We start from the raw sequence: 20646 nt of genomic DNA, 5'->3' as shown, positions 1-20646 counted from the left end.
ATAGGACTGGAATAGATTTTTAATCATACCTTTATGTCCTAATAAGCCTATCTCTTATGACCACCAAGGCAATTACCGCAGGTTCAACAGTAATGCCACATAGTGCACTTTGGTGTCTCTTGGCATAAATACCATGTTTTTTTTTGGTATGTCATCTATTAGATGTTTGATAAACTGTTATCTAACATTACATTCACCTAGCATGAAATGTAGCTAGTTTTAAACATATCAAATCGCTGATTCCCCCTTTAAAAACAAGATTTTTGTTTTTTATCCTGCCCCACCTCAGAGGTATTGAACTTCCACTGAAATCCAATTCATTATAGTAAACTCACTGTAAAATAATTAAATTAAGTACAATCAACTTGGATGTATAAGTCATTTCAACTTAAATTATATTAAACTGACTGTAAAAAATTTGTTGAATCTTGTATAACTGAATATTGCTTAACTTATTTTGACGCGTTAAAGCAATGTAAAAGCATATGTTGCCATAACTTATTGATCATAAAATTGTTCACAGTGCAAGTTAATTATAAGCACAAAAAACATTTAGCTGTGACCTACATTATTTTGTGTGCAACCCCGTTCACAAAATTACAAAAGATTTTCACACAAGATGTGTTTAAAAAAGAGAAAAAGTTGGCAACCCATTCTTTTAACATATTTTGCTCTTAAATTCTGATGTTTACTTAATATTTATTGGGTGTAAGTGGCTAAATTGAACAATTCAGGGTTTTAATTGGTACTTCGATATATCATAAATTTTGATAATGGTTGAATAAAGGATTCATGGCTTGGCTTAATAATACTCCATCTGTTCAGGTCATGAATGTTTTGCAGTCAACAAGCGCTGGTGATTTAAACATGAGTATATTCTGCCACCTACTGTTGCTTAAAGGTACGACAGAATTTATGGAAATTAAATTGCAGCCAAAACATAAAAATAAAAGCATATACATTTATTTAAAAGTTTTTTTTTGTACAAAAAAAAAATAAAAATAAAAATAATAATAATAAAAAGTACAATAAAATGATGACATTTAAATAGCCTATTATTTTACTAAAAATGTTCCAGTCTCAGGACTAATTTGGCAAATACAGTATTTCAAGCTTTAAGTTTTAGTCAAGGAGGGGATGTTCTCTCCCCTTGTTCCCCTGAGGCTCTCATTAGTAGCACACAGCTGCCGAGAGAAGAAAGCAGGCCGAAAGCTTCTAATGACAAGTACATGGTATGCTGAGCTTTGTCTGTCAACATTATTTTGTTTAGCATAAATGGGTGAAAACAGCAAAAATCAGCAGGCAGTTTAATTTCCCTTATGGAAAATATGTAAGCAAGACAATAAGTTACTCACACGTAGGTGTGAGTCATGACTAAAAAAAAAAAAAAAAAAAAAAACACCATCCTAATGTGTTTGTTTGGTTTTCTCAGTAAGATGCCAGTCCAGTGGTTTAGTGATGTAAACTTGTACATTACTCGTATCCTGTCACAATGAATGCTCATTGTCATTTGAAAGTTTCTAAAATATGTCTTGCTTGATGTAGCAAAGCTCATCCAAGGTCTTGGTCGGTGTGTAAAAGGTCACAGTGACTCTGTGGATGTCTCTGGTGGTGCAGGAGCCTGTCCTGAATTGAAGACAGAAAGGAAAGAAAATTATTCAAATACATGCATTTATGTACCTCTATGGAGTAACATCCAAAACCAGCTTCAAGATTGCATAAAATATGACAGCTTTTCTCATTTTAAAACGGGTTCTTTGGACTGTGATATTATTAGAGTTCGGCCCTCAGTAAAACAGAAATATTGACAAGTACAGAAAGAGCTGCAGTAAACAGTATCTTCTGTTCTAAACAAGGATTGTGCCGATATGAACAGAGTGTTTAACATCTCTGGTAAATCTCACTTACATCTGTTTACTGCTAGTAGTTTTACTTTCTTTATAGATATAAGAGAATACATGGTAATACTCAATCTTAAAATAAACAGAACATTTGATGATTTGTAAGCTTAAAACAAAGAATCAGTGCCATAAAATAATTAAGGAAAAGTTCAGATTATGCAAATGTGTACCTTTTATACTACTGTTCAAAAGTTTGGGGTCCTTAAGATTCTTAAATGTTTTTGAAAGAAGTTTGTGCTCACCAAGACTGCATTTATTTGAACAAAAATACAGTGAAAACAGTAATATTGTGAAACAGTATCACACTTTAAAATAACCATTTTCCATTTTGATATATTTTAAAAATGTAATTTATTCGTCATAAATTATTCTAATCATACTGTTTTGTTGCTCAATAAGCATTGTGTTTGTCAGGATACTTTAAAAAAAAAAAAAAAAAAAAAAAAAGGCCTTTGTTCTATACTCAACTTTGAGCCTAGTGTAAAAATCCAACACGTTTCGGCACAGATTTGGTCACGGTGTAATCTTTTATACTTTGTCTCTAGCTAGGATATATTATCTGTGCCAAGTGTTAGCGAATAGAGGCCATTAGGTGTGTTTAGAATAAACGTGCAATGGCAACAGCAAAGCTTGTGAACAAAAATTACAATGAATTTTTCACATTTACATAAACTTTTTATACATTTAGTCATTTAATAGCTTGACATACCAGCTTTTGTTTCCAATTAATCAGTCATTTTAATTGGCTATTTTAATGTCCCTTTTTTACTTAAAAAAAAACAAAAAATTGATCTGCTAACTACTGGATGTGTCTTGCATTCATTAAACGCTTTATATTTATTCATTTTTAAAATCGAATTGGCTGATCATGTCCACGAACATACAGTCATTATCTGAAGGCACCAAGAAGACAGACAGTTTGGACAGTCTGTAATTACAATAGCCTGTTATTACCTGAGGTGAGCAGTTCTGCTGCTTTCCTGTCCTCTTTGATATACAGAGAGGTCATCAGGAAAAACAGGCCTCCCAAGACCCCAATGAAGGGGCACAGAAGAAAGCTATATTCCAGTCTATGGAATTTCCAGCTGAGAGAGTCAGGCTTATACTTAAGCAGAGCATCTGAGATCTGAACAGAACACACAAAAAGATAAGTAATTTTGTCTTTTTCACTCACTCACTCACACTCACTCACTCACACAGCTATGCAATTAATCGTGATTAATCGTTTCGATAGCACTACTACACTGTAAAAAAGCCATTGTAATTATGCCAAATTAATTATGGTTTCACAAGGTGCAATTTTGTATCCAGTAGTGCAATGTGTTCTATAGCACTTCTGGATAGTGACAGCATAGCCTTTGACCCTACTGCTATTTAATGTGAAAGTATTGTGGATTAAAATATGCTTACCGCACCAATAAGGTATGGACTTCCCGCATCTCCAAAAAGATGACAGACCATAATCTGTAAGGCCTCAGCTGTAGCTCTTCTAGTAGGCACGACAACATACTAAAAATAATATGAATAACATTTAAAAGATGCCTTTTACACACAACATTTCAGCAATTGAATCTAATCACACACTGGAAACAATAATACAAATAGTTAAACAATACATCCCTGTTCTCAACGTTTCTAAATTTAAGCGTAATGGCATTTTACTTTTATGCTATTAGCTTTATTGAATCACTTGGTTTTCACATGCTTGTCACCCTGTGCTAATTTAAAAGGTTTTTTTTTTTTTTTTGCACTTTTTTTTTTTTTTTATGTTGTATTGAGAAGTGTAAACCTCTCACCAGCAGAATGTCCGCCAGAAGAGCCCAGTTGAGGGAAAGCAACAACTCTCCAATTGCAATGAATGTCTGTAAAAATGGCACAAACATAAGAAACATACAGTATATTTAGAGAGCATATCGCAACCTGGTGGCCACACTGTGGCATAACAGCAAATAATCTGTGTTGTTCTGTATGTACTCAATCTATGTCAAGGTTAGATCATTTAAAAGATGCCCTTTTACACAATTTTTTCAGCAATTTAATCTAATAATCACACACTGGAAAAACCCACATGTTTGAAACCTGTATGACTTTCTTCTGTGGAACGAAGACATTTTAAGGATAAAACAGTTTAAACAATCTTTAAATGCTCTTCTGTTGTTTTCCACACACAAAAAGAAAGTCATACAGGTTTGAGAACTATTCCTTTAATATTAACACAAATACTGAATCACACAATAATCCAGCCAAACGCAGAAACGTGGCTGAGCTTTGCTTACGTAAGAGGCCGGGATGCTGGTGCCTGCCAGGATGATGGCAATGAAAAAGCAGGGGGAGGAGCTGAGCATGCCAAAAGCACAGATGAGAGGGTCTGCATTCGGAAATCTGTCTCTCAGCTTCTTTGATATGTAGGTGCCCAGAAACACTCCCACGACCCCTGTCACCACTGTGATTGCTCCAAAAATGTAACTTTCACAGGAGAAGGGAGAAACAGTGTGATATTATTCAATTTTGGCCTCAGTTTCAGAACATTCTCTGTGTTTTATTCCTCATAGGACCTACCAGACCAGTCTGACTAGTCAAACTGATAAATACTCTCAACTCAGTTTGAAGGTACAAATGGCTGAGTCAGATATATTGACAGGATTGCGAGAGCAAAAACAGCTGCAGTAAACATGTGCCATCTAAGCAAGGAACAAGCAGATATGAACACTATCACAGAGGAAGTCTCTGCCGTTTAATCAATCTTTGGCTAATCTCACTTTTACTAGTCTACTGCTAACCTCAGTGTTTTCCTTTAAGATCTGTTCAATTATATCAAGTCAAAAAGCATCAAGAAACTTACTGTACCTGTCTAATGGGTTACAGGGCTCTTCACTGCAAGGTGGTCTGAGACCCTGTGTAACCTGTGCACGAGACAGAAAGGTGGGGGTCCAGAAGGCCAGAGCCCCTGTGACAAAAGCCATGGCAGTCACGCCAAGAGAAGACCAGACAAAACTCCGACTGCAAGGAAGGCACAGAACCAAACACAATAAAAAATAAAAAAAAAGTAATATTTGCAACAACCTTTAATAAGTGAAAACCCTTAGAGCAGTGGTTCTCAACCTTTTTGACCTGAAAGGCCTCCATTGTCCAATACAATATTTGAAGGCGCTCCCCTTTTTTAAACTAAAGTTAATTACTTTTGAATTTTTTATACAATTAAGAAAAAAGCTTTGAAGATTGTTATGAGCACATGCCGATTTGAACAGCATGAACATTTAATGTAACGTGGGTCTTTACAATGTGACTTACTTCTTCCAGAGGTACTTGACGTCCTCAACGTAAGAGGTACTTTCCAAAGTTGCTCCTCCCTGGGTGTCCGAGGCTCCACGAGGAGGATTGGGAATCAGAAACACAAGGAGCAGCAGACCCAGTCCTCCCAGAGCAGGACTGAACTATATCAGAAGAAACACTCAAACAATATGCTCAACTTTCTTTTATAAATGTGGAAGGTAAATGTCTTGATTATATTATAATCATATAATACATAGCAAAAGCCACTAAAATAATCATTACTGATGAACATAATCTTGTAAAAATTATATTTTTACTTAATGCATTTCAATGATGGAAAGACAACAAAACATCTTCAACTTTGGTTTAAGTTTACTTAATATTGCAATTTTGTTTAATACATTTAATTGTGTCCAGTTTGAGACCAAATAATTGCCAGACTCTCTTCAATACTGCTTTACCCTGTTTAAGACCCTTGTTTTACTGAGAATAGAGCATATAAACTGGTTAAAACTGTTCCACTTTAAAGTGGAAAGTGTTAACTTTTTTAGCTTGAATATAGAACAGATATGCAATTTAGGAGTCCAAGGAAGGAAATCCAATTAGACCCTTAAAAATTAATGCAATACAGAGCCTATTTATAGCTGGCTACATTTCAGTTGACTGCATAACAAGATTAACAGATTATTAAATCTAACAAGGTAAAGTTAACATAGCTTCTGCGCAATATTTCTCTCCATATACATTTACAAAATATATATATATTCTCTTACCCTCAGGGCCCAACGCCAATCCCCTGTTGCATTAGCTATAGTTGCTCCCATTATATATCCTAGACCACTAAATGACAATTTAAAAGAACACATTCCGTCAGAAAGAGTAAAAGGATTCAACAAAAGTCTAGTCAACATGTAGGAAACATTGTATTGTATATATAAGAATCCCACACAAGTGTTGGGGGTAAAGAATTATAAATATTTGAGTTACGTAATCAGAGTACTTTTCCAAGTAACGCGCAACACGTTGTTTTGTTGTTGTTGTTATTAATAAAAAAAAACACCAAGCAAGCCCGGCCCAGGTGACAAAAAGTAACTCAAAAGTTATTTAACATTACTTAAAAGTAATTAAGTATTGCAATCAGTTAGTTTTTAAGTAACAATATTGTAACAATATTGTAACATTACTTTTAAAAGTAACTTTCCACAATGCTGGCCATCTCTGCCGTAGTAGTGATTTTATACAACAGTTTAAGAAACAAGAGGCTTGTTCTAAACAAATCACAACAGAATTATCTCTGTGCCTCATGGCTGCGCCCTTCAGAGTTCACATTTGTCTGCAACATACGTCAATGAGGATTATCTTATTTCAGAAAAGTAACCATTATAAAATTGACTTTTTCCTTGTGAGGCGTAAATTACTGTAATTTCTTTCTTTCTTTGCAGTGTAATGGTTATTTTTTCTTAAATGAGCCTCGACAGTTTCTGAATTAATCAGCACTTCAAACAAATTAGTTGACTGAATGACTCAATGAGACAGTTGTTTCGCTCCTGAATGAATCCGTTTTTGAATTAATCATTTTTGATTAAATAAGTCGATGACACACTCATAAAGACAGTCACTTGTTATTCCTACTGGCATAAAGATGTAACCTGCAGAAAGAATCACTGCATCTCCACTACTAAAGGACAGACTGACAGTAAGTCTGGAACATGCAAACACAGACAAGCAAAGCATGATTATTTTTCCCAAAATAAATCCCACCCTGCACCCAATTTCTTTGGTGACAGTTAGGGTGTAGGGTAGGGTTAGGGGTTAGTATTTGTTTTAACTAGTGTAGGCAAAAAGCACTGTGATTTACATGACCAATGAAATCTTTAGAATCGGCTGAAGAGCAGAGTTTGCTCTGACCTGGGCTGTATCTTAAGCCTAGTTGATCATAGGACCATTGCCATCAATGGTCTCTACGATCAACTTAGGCTGGCAATGCTTTTGGGAAACGCAGCCCTGGTCATACAAATGGTTAAAAGTCTGTATAGGCTCTATGCACTTTTAGACTGCCTCTCAGCCAATGAAATTCTAGGACCAAAACAACACCATTGTATAAATTGTGATAGGCTATACATGATTATTATATAACTTCTCCAGATCAGAGTATATTTATCTTTCTTAAATATAGTTTAGTAAGACCTTCACCTTCCGACCGGTATGAAGATATAGAAGAAGGAGATCATGAGAGTTCTTTGGTTGCCAGTGAACAAGTCACCAATGATAGTAGGAGCTATGGTGGAGTAACTGGCCTCTCCTGTCCCAACCAAGGCCCTCGTCAGGACCAGAATCCAGAAGTGCTGTGGTGAGAATCAAGACAGATCTGTAACTTAAAGTAAGATAAAATTCTGTTCTCTTCTATTTTAACTGTTAAAGCTGCAGTCCGTAGTTTTTCCTCTTTGTCGCCATCTCTGTTAAAAATCTGCAATTGCAGTTATTCATGGAATTATCAACTTTACGTGGGTTGTGCCTCGGCACGGCACGGTGTGGATGAATCCAATGTTTTGAGGAGAATGTGCGGCTGTTCTGACCAACTAAGGGAAAAAAAGCATTGCAGTAAATCGCTCTGATTAAATCTAATGATCGATTATCATATCACGTCAAACCGTGCAAATTATACTTTGTTCTCAAATTGTTAATGTTAACAACATCAGCATTGCATGACAACATTTAATGACTTTCCGATATTTATCCTTGTTTTCACATGGGCCCGGTTGCAGTCTTTTTTTTCTGTAGCCACTCTGAAGCCTTTGCATTTTACAACGGGTGAACCTCTTGTTGTCACTGGTGATTGTCGTTTGAACCTTTCTGGATCCACCTTATCAAATTGATAAGTTTAATTATATCAAGTGCTGTGAAAAAAAGGCTATAAATCTCCACCTCCAGCATCCTCACACACAATATAGCCTACTAGCCAAGACACCTTTATGTGTACAGATGTGACGTAATGACGCAAAGACATGCTCGAATTTCCTGCAGAAATCCACCAGTACCACTGGAATTAAAAACATTATTACAAGCTTACCATTTTGAATCGAGCTAAGGCAAGCAGATAGTTTTGAACACTGGCTAGTTATGTATTTGCTCAATTTATTTAGGATAATTTTTAACCCCAAAAAGTTACGGACTGCAGCTTTAAATATAGTAAAATAAAGACATTGTTCAAAAGTACACGTACAAAATGAAACAATTACACATTATTAGGGTTGTATGACTTCACAAAGATTACACACAAAGATTACACTAAAAACCTCGGAATTCCCCAAAAAGACTTTGTACTCTACCGTTTCTTTGACGAAAGAGCTGCCCAGTGTTGTGACAATCCACACAATCAACCCAGCAATCATGAGAAGCTTCCTATCGTAGCGATCTCCAAGGTAACCAAAAACTGGCGCCAACAACATAAAGCTACAGATAAAAACTGTACATATGTTAACATAGGGTTGATGGCAAAGATACACTATACCATTGAAAGTTTGGGATTTTCACAGTATGGCTGTAACAAGTAAGCACAAGACGCAGGAGAATAGGGTACAATGGGGCTAAAAGCAAGACAAATTTGCTTTTAACTAGTCAAGTCACCTTAATTTATGTAGGCCTAGTGCTTTTTTCAGTACAGATTGTTTCAAAGCAGCTTTACAGTGATATAAAAAAAATTGTAACAATGATTGTTTTGGCTGTACAGCAGCTAGAAGAAAGTCATTGTCCAGCTTAAGTAAGTTTGTAATTGATTAATTTCCATTGTAGAAATCATTAGTTATTAACTTAGGGGCCGCTTACACGTCATCGTTTTCAACTGAAAAAAGAAAACTTAATGCGTTATGCCATTCATTTACACGACAACAGCGTTTGGTGATCGGAGAACGCAAACTTTAAAATAGGTTTCTATACCATAAAAAGTAATATAAAGTGCTAGTTTTTGAAAACTTTACCATTTTAACTATATTTGTGAATCTGTGAAAACAGTGACGCATGCACATGCGTATTATGTGTTTAGTCTATAAGCAGCCGCCTTTGAATGCGTATTTACATGGGCGTGTAGTCTTTCTTTACAAAGTGACATCGGCAATTACTTGTCTGGCACGCATACAGCGTTTTTAGTCGTTTCTGCGGGAATCATTTTGATAACGTTTTCATCTGTACAGAGGAAAAAAACTTTTGTAGAGAAAAAAAAATTGTCCTGTCGATGAAGCCGTCGCAGGAGGTAGTCTGGTTTGGTCTCTGATGACACTTCAGGGCTGTGTTGTGGTCGTGTCTAGGTGCAGGTCCTTCATCTGATCTTGATATGGCCCAGATCTGGCTGGATAATATTAGCGTAGATGCCATTCTTCTTATGATATAACACCTGATGTGCTCGTTACGGTAAGAGTTACCGGTTCCAGCTGTCATAATTTATGCAGCCTAACTATCATTTTACATGATTTGAATGATAGAAACTATCCCTTTGAGGTCATTACAGACTACCAGAATCTGGAATAAAGGCTAAAAGTCTGAACCCTCACCAGGCCCATTGGGCATTATTCTTCAACCGATTTCAGTTTGTTACCTACTGTCCTGGCACAAAGAATTTGAAAGCAGACACCCTTTCTCGTATTCATGCACCTGATCAACCCAACAGTAATCCAGAGCTAATACTCCCTCCAGCCGCCATCGTCTGTCCTATTCAATGGGCCCTGGACGACCAGATCGCCAAAGCAAACCTGCACTGAACCTGCTTTGCCAGAATGTCCTGAGGGATGGATTTAGATTTCATCTGCTTTATGACTGTCCCTCATGGACTCTGTGCACTCTTCCCAAGGGTCCGGTCATCCAGGAAATCAACAAACACTCTTGCTCATCTGCAGCCATTATTAGTGGCCAGGCATGTCTCAGGAAGTCAACCTCTTTGTCCAAGGCTGTATCACGCCATCTCCAAGTTACCACACCATCTTCATGAAGGAAAGCTCCAACTACTGCCCATTCCTCTCAAACCCTGGTCACACATAGGAGTGGATTTCATCACTTCCTCTGAATCATTTACCTGTATCCTGGTGGTCGTGGATCGAATCTCCAAAGCCTGCCGCCTCATCCCCCTTACAGGATTACCATCGGCTATAGTAACTGTTGAGGCCCTGTTCACTTACGTGTTTCGCAATTACAGCTTACCTGTGGACATTGTCTTGATTTGGACCTCAGTTCATCTCCAGAGTAAGTAGGGCATTCTTCCATCTCCTAGGTGTGTCAGTGAGTTTAACATCCGGCTACCATCCACAATTGAATAGACAGATGGAGCGGAAAGAAACAGGAGATAGGATGCTCCCTGAGATCTTACTGCCATAGCCACCAACACAGCCAGAGCCACCCAAAAATCTCTACAGCGATTGGACAACAGGTAAACGGAATAATTCATTAAGGTAATAAACTGGCACATACTAGGAAAACTAGGTCACACAGACAAACAGGAACAGAACTAAAACACAAATAAGCCAAAACAGAACATAACAGAATAACATTTTTGAAAGTCGTCTTTTATGCATAAAGATCAACAGTAATATTGTGAAATATTATTACAATTTCAAATAACCGATTTTATTTTAATATATTTTAAAATGTAATTTATTATTATGTAATGGCAAAGAAACATTTTGTATTATCAATGTTGAAAAACAGTTTTACTTCCTAATATTTGCCGAAATCGTGATACTTTTATACTTACTCAGGATTATTTGATGAACAAAGTAAAAAAAAAAATTAAACAAAATATAATAATAATAATAATAATAATAATAAATATATATATATATATATATATATATATATATATATAAAACTATTTATTTGAAACAGAAATCTTTTTTAACATAAATTTCTTTACTGACACTTTTGATTAATTTAATGCATTTTTGCTGAATAAAAGTATTAATTTCTTTCTGAAAAAATAAAATAAAAATAAATAAATAAATAAATAAATAAATAAATAAATAAATAAAATAAATAAATAAAGTCCAAACTTTTAAATAAAGTCCTTTTTTCACTACATGTCATTTTCACTACATGACAACTTTGTCAAGGCTACAACAGCTATAAAACATGATGCTGTGTAACATTGTTGTGTATGGATTATGCAAATCCATGAAGTAAATTGTGTATTATTTTAATGAATGTGCAGAATAATCAACCAACTAACAGTTTGGATATTAGAGCAGACAGAGACTGAGTAAGCATGAAACTGCAAACCAGATCGGTGTCAGATTAGATCATTTAGAATTATTGGTGCTTTCAAGTAATGCAAACTCCATTGGTCTAGATTGAATGTATCTACTTGTGTTTTGCTTAATACCAGACTTGTTACTAGTCTGTTACTAACTTACAAAATGACAGTAAAAGACCTATTAGTTCATCTCCAACTAGGATGTACTCTTGTAAAATCAAGTTCTGCAATGTTCTCTTCCTTTTTACAGTTTTGTCAGTGTAATGTGCTACAAATTCAAACTGATACCTGTCTGTAGGAGACCTGAAGTGCTGTCAGAGATTCCGAAGTAATTCTGGATGCTAAGCAGCACACCTGGATCAGAATCAGAACAACATCTGTCGCTATTTCTAGAGACATTCTGTGAACCATCACACTTGCTGTGACTTTGGTATAGTGTGCTCACCTGCTATAGTATAACGGTCCATATAGTTGAGGAGATTGATGTAGCAGAGCACTGCAACTGTGATGTAGGAGCATCTCCGAGAAATGGAGGTTGTTTGAAAGGAGGATGCAGAAAGTTCCATGGTGACGGAAGGAGGGGAAAAAAAAAAGAAAGAAAAAAAAACGCCGCAAAAAAACTACTTTTTCGGTTCTGTCACTTTGTGGCTGTAACAAGGAAGTGCACGACGCAGGAGAAAATAATACAAACTAATTAAATAATCCACAGAAACACTCAGGAGACAGATTTGACAACCACGTAACTTAGACGACACAGAACAAAGAACTGAATGAAGACAGCACTTAAATACAAAGAGGAACTAATGAGTTAATTAACTGGACAACAGGTGAATTGAATGGAATAATTAATTAAGGGAACAAACTGGCACACACTAGGAAACTAGGTCACACAGACAAACAGGAACATAACTAAAACACAAAGCCAAAACAGAACATAACAGATATAGTACCACCAATGGAGAAACAGGAGACTCAGGGCTGGGCGGAACCAGTGGTGAAGGGAGATTTAGAGGAATACAATCTATCAAATCCAATCCAATTTAAGTCAGAGGCCAGTGGAAGCTTACAATCAGTGGTGGAAGTGTGGGCGGGACTCAATTCCATGCCCTCGAATTCCACAAGAACTCCCTTGGGGACTGGTGTTGTTGGCAGCTCATGCACGTGACGTCAGACGTGTCGTTGGGCTAAGGCTCAGGGGTGGGGTATGGCTAAAACTGGTCTGGCTTGTTGTCTGTGGCAGGATCTGACTCTGTGACTGTGGTGGGCACAGGCATCCATCCTGTCCAGCGGGGTGCAGGCTGACTGGGCTCTGGGTCTTGAGTGGGGCTGATATCATCCTCCGCAGGGCAGATGGTGAGCGGTGAAAAGTTGTTCCCTAGCACCCACTCCACAAGTGTGGCGAAGTTGTCATAAGGACCGCTCCCTGGGAGGTGTGCCCTGGACCTGGCACACCAATTCCAAAAAAATCCCTGGTGCGAGACTACAAGGAGCAGTCCCTCTGCTCCAGGCATAACATGTGAACTGCTGCAGGAAGAACCATGGTGATGGAGGGAGGTAAAAAAGAAAAAGGTTGCAAAAAACCCCCAAAAAACACATGGTGGGGCTATAACAAGGAAGCTCCTGATGCAGGAGAATATAATACAAATAGCTTAGCCTTTAATTCAAAAATCCACGGGAACACTCAGGAAACTGATTTGACAACCACGTAACTTAGGTGACGTGGAACAAAGAACCAAATGAAGACAGGACTTAAATACACAGAGGAACTAATGAGTTAGTTAATTGGACAACAGGTGAATGGGATAATTAGTCAAGGGAACAAACTGGCACACGCTAGGAAACTAGGGGGCTGTTTACATGACATGGTTTTCAATTAAAAAAACGTACTGGTAAAAAAAACGTGGCTGTTAATTTACACGAAAACAGCGGTGCCTGAAAACGCAAACTTTTGAAAATGGATTTCAAAGTGGACGTTTTTGAAAACGGTCTCCGTGTAAACAACAAAAACGCAAATCTCTGAAAAAGATGACGTCATGCACATGCGTATTATGTGTTCAGTCTATAGTGTTTCAGTGCCATCTAATGACCTGGCAGCAGATGTTTTTATTTGTTTTCACGGATCCGTGTAAATGGGGATCGTTTTGACAATGGTGTCGTCTGTACGCGCCTACGCTGAAAACTCAAACAAAAAAGTTGTCGTGTAAACGTACCCTGAGTCACACAGAACTAGGCATTTTCACACTGAGCACGGTTTGCTGCAGTCTGATTCCGAGCGCGATTGGTCGCGGCGCATGCGCAGGTTACTTTGCTATGAAGGTAAAAGAGTAGCAAAACTCGAGAGCATGTAGATGTGAATTTGAGAACTTGTACAATAAATATTCTTACTTGTACTCGAACATTTACACTCACAGCTCCAATGTGAAAACCTGTAAAATAAAAATCTGAAGTTGAATGTTGAAATTTGCACTCACAGACAATAGAGGGTTTTCACGACGCGTCATCAATCCGGAAGTCGGCCATTTTGGAGGTACTGAACGTAAACAGTGCCATTGAACTGAACGGACTCGCAAATTTGGCTGATTATTGCTTCTGAAAAATGGTCAAGTTTTGGTCTGTACTCATCGGTCGCACCGAGAAAAAACATTTCTAGTTCTATAGACTGCCGAAAGTTAAAGAGAAGAGTGCAAAAAACTGATGAAAGATGGCGTTTGTGGTTGAGAGAGGCACAGCATCAGCCATATGTGTAAATGAAGCGTTAACTATGGCTAAAATTTTGACGTATAATAGTTAACTATGGGTACATACACACTGTCAATCCGATTATCTTTGTATCCGATTGGAATATGATCTAAAATGATGTCCACACTGTATTGCAACTGTTCAGAACCGATTTGTGTGTCCACGCAGCTCTTTGACAATACGGCAATGATGTTGCGTTGATGGAGAGGTTTGCATTTGCAATATAAATGTTTTCTTATTTAAATTTTACAATATGGAAATGTATAGCCGCCGCGCTGGACTACTGCGTCTCGAGCTGCAGAACTGTAGGAGGCTGGTAGGTTACTGTATGCACAACTCTTTTTCATCCGCGCCGGTTTCAAAATACTTTTCAAAAATAATAATTTTCTGCTCGTCCGGCACTTTGCATCAACACAACCTTGTTTCGGCAGCGACTTTCAGCATGTTCCCTATAACAACGTCTGATGTTTATATTTTACGTGGCGTGAGAAAGTCACATAAACCACGAGAAAGAGCGTTCAGACTGGTGGATTTCCTGATATGTGATTTGAATAGGATATTAAACCACATATGGATGTAGCTTGAAACTGATTTCATGTGCTTTTTTTTGGACTGACAATCTGAACGTAGCCAATGTCGGGATACGAAAAAGAAGTAAGTTAAGGACTAGAGAAGCTAGCTCGTTCAGATCTTTACCACATATTACCTTAAGTTTGTCAAAATTTTGAGCTCTTTCCTGCTTACCAAGTCCTTCTCTATATGATTTCGCAGCTTCCATGTGTTTTTCCCATGGTTTAGACATCAGAAATGAGTGTAACAATGTGTTCAATAGTACATAAACAGTGCAATCCATGCCGTTGTTTACATCCGAGTACCTCCAATATGGCCGCGCATCCGGGTAACTGACCAAATCGTGACGTAGGTGAAAACCCTCTATAGTCACAAACCTGTATTCTGAATCTGAAGCTGCAGACAAGTAGTCACAAATGTTTAAAATGCCATTCACAGAAATACAATGACAGACACAAACTTGTAATATATATTTGCATTTAATCTTACATTCACATTTGCAGTACAACCTCAATTAGGCACTTGCAACTTCTCAAATCTGTCACTGCAATTTCGCGCCTTGACTTGTGCTACTCTTTTCGCGATATATTAGATGCAAAACTAACTTGTGCACTTGCAACTCAGTGGTGCTCATCTGCTTTTCTGTAGTAGGCTATGCATTATTAGCATGGTGTTTACTGAGTTTGATAATATCGTTTATATTTCTTCTTCTTCCTCTTCTCTTGATTAGTGGCAAATTGCAACCAACTTTTAGGTGCATACCGCCACCTACTGTACAGGAGTGTGTAACATCATGCTATTTAAGTATTCTCATATTCTGCTCATCAACCCTGTATCTTTAAGAAATTTAAAAAGAGTCGTTCTGGAGCTTATTATCCCTTCTCCCTCTCCTTCTGTTCCCAGTATCCCCATCAGATTCCACTCCCGCCCTGCTTCCTGAACCCGGTCTTGAAACACCTGTCTTTCCACCTCATATAATATACAGTGTAATATGACATGTTCAGCATTTTCTTTAACCCCACAGTTTTCACAGTATTCACTATTCCTTTTCCCCATTAGAAACAATGTGCCATTCAATCCTGTGTGATCCACTCTCAGTCTTGTCATTATAATTTCCTCCCGCCTAGTCCTTTCTTTATAATTTTGAATAATGACAGATTTTTGTATTTTATGATATCCCCTTCCTTTCATGTCTTCTTCCCACCATTTCTGCCATACTTCCATACCTTTCATTCTAATCACTGCTTTTCCTTCTCCTTTTCCAAGTGGAATTGGCACTGTTATTTCCTTCTGTAATGCATCTTTTGCTAGTTTGTCTGCACTCTCGCTCTGTTTATATTTCTTTTAAAGGGGTCATATAATGGTACATGCACTTTTACAAGTTGATTGTACTGAAATGTGTGTTGGCAGTGCCTGTACACAACCATCATAAAATGATACAAATCCATCCAGTGTTTTTTTTTAAATCTCCTTATATGTTTGACCCTCTCTGAAATCAAGCCCTTCCCACAATGGTGATTGACAGACCCGTTTCAACACAGACCCGCCCTCACTGGTGAGCAAGCTGTCTGTCATCATAGACAGTGCATTTGCTGGAGCAGAATGGCATCTAAGCGATTGTGCTGTTCTGTTCTCGTGCAATAAGGAACACAGCAGTCATTTTGATGTTCCTAAATCCAAACCGCTGAAGATGCAGAGTTTTGTTTTCGAAGGGAATATTCCCAAAGTATTGACATGGGGATTCCCTCGCGGGGATTCCCCACCACCCAATGTCCATGCTTTCATGTGAATCATTTCACACCAGACAGCTTTCAGCTCCTGAAAAAAGGATCGGTACCAACTATTCGTGTTCCTGCTGAACCTCCAGAAGAAGTGAGTGTAACGTTTTATTAACCTTTAATATATATTAATCTTTGCAAATCGCTTGCTGCACGCTTCACGATGAATGCGGCTATTTTTACACTCAGGGTACATTATGCCATGTTTTCTATGTACGATGTTCTCAATATAATTCATAATCCCACGTTTATAATGAACAACGCGTTATGGTTATTGTGTTGTTATTTCAAACGGTGTACAGAACAGAGGGGCGGGGTGAGCAAAGCTCATTATCATTTAAAGACACATACACTTAAACGGCGTGCTGAAAACAGAGCTGTTTTTGACCAGGTAAAATGAGTGTTTTCTTACAATACTAATGAGAATTTTTAATTAAAGTATATTACAAACTTTTATTTTAGACCTTAAAGAATCATATTAGCTTGTACAAAAATGGCATTATATGACCCCTTTAATATCAGTCTAATGCATTAAGCCAAGCCAGGTTTCGTGACATCATCGCGTACAATAGAAGTCCCATTTCATTGGCTAGGCGCCAACCAATAAAACGGCTCCTTTGAACACCCCCGCTCCCGCCCCCGCTCCCCTTTCTCTCTCGGCGCCACTGAGTTTCAAGTGCTCAAGTTAGTTTTGCACATGATATATCGCGAAAAGAGTAGCAAAAGTCAAGGCGCGAAATTTGAAATTGCAGTGACAGATTTGAGAAGTTGCAAGTGCCTAATTGAGGTTGTACTGCGAATGTGAATGTAAGATTAAATGCAAATATATATTACAAGTTTGTGTCTGTCATTGTATTTCTGTGAATGGCATTTTACACATTGGTGACTACTTGTCTGCAGCTTCAGATTCAGAATACAGGGTTGTGACTATTGTCTGCGAGTGCAAATGTCAACATTTAACTTCAGGTTTTTATTTAACAGGTTTTCACATTGGATTTGAACGTGTTTCATGTTATTTTAATGACTGTCAGTACTCAGAATAATCAACCAACTAACAGTTTAGATATTATAGCAGACAGAGATTGAGTAAGCATGAAACTGCAAACCAGATCAGCGTCAGATTAGATCATTTAAAATGATTGGTGCTTTCAAGTAATGCAAACTCCAAAACAAATTTGAACATAGTTTCAAAGTTTTGCTTAATACCAGGCTTGTTACTAACTTACAAAATGACAGTAAAAGACCTAGTAGTTCATCTCCAACAAGGACATACTCTTGTAAAATCATGTTCTGCAATGTTGTCTTCATTCTTACTGTTTTGTCAGTGCAATGTGCTACAAATTCAAACTGATACCTGTCTGTAGGAGACCTGAAGTGCTGTCAGAGATTCTGAAGTAATTCTGGATGCTAAGCAGCACACCTGGAACAGAATCAGAACAACATCTGTCGCTATTTCTAGTGACATTCTGTGAACCATCACACTTGCTGTGGCTTTGGTATAGTGTGCTCACCTGCTATTGTATAACGGTCCATATAGTTGAGGAGATTGATGTAGCAGAGCACTGCAACTGCGATGTAGGAGCGTCTCTGAGAAATGGAGGTTATTTGAACGGAGGGTGCGTCACTATCTGGTTGTTCAGAGCTCATGGAGCCATAACGTACAGTCGTGTTTGAGCGGAGGCTCAAGCGGGCTTTTGGTCTGTGTTGGTTGGAGGCCATAGTGCTCTCTGACTCTATCGCTACCGAAAGACTTTTTTGCCTCTGTAAGAAGAAAAAATTACTTTTAAGCACTTCACAGATGGTAAAAGTGCCAAAACTATTGTGGTTTTCAAGCTCTCTTATACTGATTAATGATTTGTGAACTGTGGCATAAAACTCACATGGCTTCCATGTGATTCCAGGGCATTGGACAATGTTTTAAGATTGAAGTAACCATGGCAGCAAGGAAAAGCATGTAGTCGCAATCAATGAACAAGGCTGGTGACAAATGCCTCATATGAAAATAAACACCCAACAGTGTTTTATCAAATAATTTGGTTTAGATTTTGCTGGATTAGGAAATCTTAACTTATTTTGTGCAAAAAAGCTAATTAAATGCCAAAAGCTTTGTAGAATCAAGTGTTTGGAGGATGTTTATGCCCAATGATGCTATTTATACTCATTAAAAAAAAAAAAAAAAAGTGTTGCTAACCTATTACATCACTTTAAGCAGAACTTCGATAATACATGGGCCAGGAACTCTCAGACCAAGCCCTTGATAAATTAATTAATTAATTAAGAGTTATAATGGGTAATGGTAAAAATGTGCTTTTAGGTCATGATTTGACATGTAAAACCAAATGGGAAAATTTCAGTTGACAATTTATTATTTACCTGTTTTTTCTAGTGTATTTTCTTATAATATGCTGTGAAAATACGATACATGCCACATTTCTGTTGACATAGAATTACCTACTTGTCGTTTCATTAATCTCACAAACAAATTTGTCCTTTTAATAATATACTGTTGTAATACATCTGACTTGGTTTTCTGTATTACAGAAGAGACCTACATTTTGTGAGAATGGAATATGTAGACCGGAACTTATCTCAAAGTTGGTTGTGATCTTAGTTGCACACGGCAAGCTGTCTTGTCACCAACTCAACCCACAAGCTGATGTTATTTTAGATGCAGCAGTCCTAATTATGGCCTCACATTTACCACAGGAAGTGCATCTTCTACCTAATAATCGTAATATATGGCCAATATTATCTTTTTACCTAAAGTAATTAAGTTTTATTGTGCTTGAAGGAAGATTTAGCAGATTAAACCTCCCTTTTCGTGATAGTCTGAACAGATGATACTTCCAAATGGGTATCATGAGTTCAGGTCAGAACTCAGTTCCTTAGCGGACTGGCAACAATGCCACTGTTGTGGTGATTAGATGTGTATGACCACCACAGGACAATGCCATATGATTGTTCAGCCTACAACCAGTCATTTGGACATTGAGGCTATGCTAATTTCAGGTAAAAAGGTTCACATATTTTATTTATTATTTTGTTCATACAATGCATATCTAACATTTTATGAGAAGATCATTTGACAATTTCAATAATTTAAGCAACTTAAGCAAATTCAATAATTTAAGTTACTTACACTTCAGTCTATGTGCTCCAATGTCCAGTGCTGCTCTAATCCATCTTTCTTTTTTGCTGGCCTTTTTTCTTTTCTCTTTCGTTGTTTGCTGTGTTCGTTGAGATGTCACTTGTAGAAACAGAAAGGCATTCTGCATATACAGCATACTACAGGGTTATCAAGTTAGAATCAAGCCCTGCCCCCTTTTTTTAGGTCACAGGCAGCAGAACAGTTCCTCCTTGTGTTGCAATATAGACCACAAACCAGTAGATTTTCATCTCCATGCTCCCTTCATGCTTTCCGCTTTACACTGATCTCCCAGATCTGCAGGGCTTTTGGTATTATGTTTCACATGAATGCTCTTGCTCTGAAGTCTGAACACCAGGACAAAGGTCTGATAAAAGAGCTGCCAGAAAATAAACACCATGGGAATTCTTTAAAGAAGTTTTCTGACCCTTGTTTTTATACAGTTAACATTTCATACTGTTGCATGGATAGATCATTGTAGATAAGCCATAATCATGTTTACTGGTGATAGCTTGTCAGTGAGAGTCTCTATTCAGTTACAGTGGGCCATAAACTAATCTCCACCCCCCCCCCCCACCCGCAAGGTTTCTTCAAAGCAGAATTGTGAAACTTCAGTATTTCAGTATTTTGCTGTCAAATGATGCACAAGTTTTTCGTTCTTGTGAAATCATCTGCCTATATAAACAACTTCTCCAAAATACAAAGCCCCTGTAATATACCTTGTACCAGATTATGTAGCATGATATACTCTACATTTTCTGTAAGACCACATCATCACATGTACATGTGTACAGTGGCAGAGTGACCTCTCGCCACATCTTTTCTGTATTGCTGATTTCAGTGAATGATAAACTGATGTCTTGAAAAAGTAGGTTGTGGTAGCCTGCATTATAATTAGGCCTATGATTAATATGCATTATAATAACATGGGTTACCATTATAAAAAGCAGGATGGGTTTCATTAAATTATATGCCAATCAATATGGCTTACACAAACTAAGAAAA

The 20646-nt window shown here is 37.5% G+C and overlaps 1 protein-coding gene across 5 annotated transcripts; it reads right to left on the bottom strand.

Moving 5' to 3' along the window:
- Nucleotides 1–947: 947 nt before the first annotated feature.
- On the bottom strand, nucleotides 948–19930 carry spns3 (SPNS lysolipid transporter 3, sphingosine-1-phosphate (putative)). Of its 5 annotated transcripts, none has more exons than XM_084413387.1 (13): nucleotides 19636–19930; nucleotides 18008–18257; nucleotides 17851–17916; nucleotides 8504–8640; nucleotides 7368–7519; nucleotides 5948–6014; nucleotides 5193–5335; nucleotides 4749–4901; nucleotides 4178–4367; nucleotides 3698–3763; nucleotides 3312–3410; nucleotides 2856–3027; nucleotides 948–1626 (listed from the first exon to the last, which is right to left on the bottom strand). In XM_084413387.1, the coding sequence occupies exons 2-13, from the start codon at nucleotides 18213–18215 to the stop codon at nucleotides 1583–1585; spliced, it is 1497 nt and encodes a 498-aa protein (XP_084269513.1). In that variant the 5' UTR covers nucleotides 18216–18257; nucleotides 19636–19930; the 3' UTR covers nucleotides 948–1582. The 5 variants fall into 5 exon arrangements, with proteins under 5 accessions (XP_084269513.1, XP_084269514.1, XP_084269515.1 ...); XM_084413388.1 differs by lacking the exon at nucleotides 17851–17916 and adding an exon at nucleotides 11698–11763 and having other exon boundaries at nucleotides 19636–19789; XM_084413389.1 differs by lacking the exons at nucleotides 17851–17916; nucleotides 18008–18257; nucleotides 19636–19930 and adding exons at nucleotides 11698–11763; nucleotides 11855–13826.
- Between the last annotated feature and the right edge of the window lie 716 nt (nucleotides 19931–20646).

This window comes from Rutilus rutilus (genome assembly GCF_951802725.1).
Source record: "Rutilus rutilus genome assembly, chromosome: 7".
Classification (NCBI taxonomy): Eukaryota; Metazoa; Chordata; class Actinopteri; order Cypriniformes; family Leuciscidae; genus Rutilus; species Rutilus rutilus.
The sequence above is the reverse complement of the archived record's forward strand: the minus strand, read 5'-3'. Positions and strand labels throughout refer to the sequence as shown.

Coding starts and splice junctions, on each gene's coding strand:
- spns3 (XM_084413387.1), bottom strand. CDS start 18,215: ATGGCCTCCAACCAACACAGACCAAAAGCCCGCTTGAGCCTCCGCTCA. Junction 5,336..5,947: donor ATTGGCGTTGGGCCCTGAGG/GTAAGAGAATAT, acceptor CTTCTGATATAG/TTCAGTCCTGCTCTGGGAGG. Junction 3,411..3,697: donor TTCTGGCGGACATTCTGCTG/GTGAGAGGTTTA, acceptor TATTATTTTTAG/TATGTTGTCGTGCCTACTAG.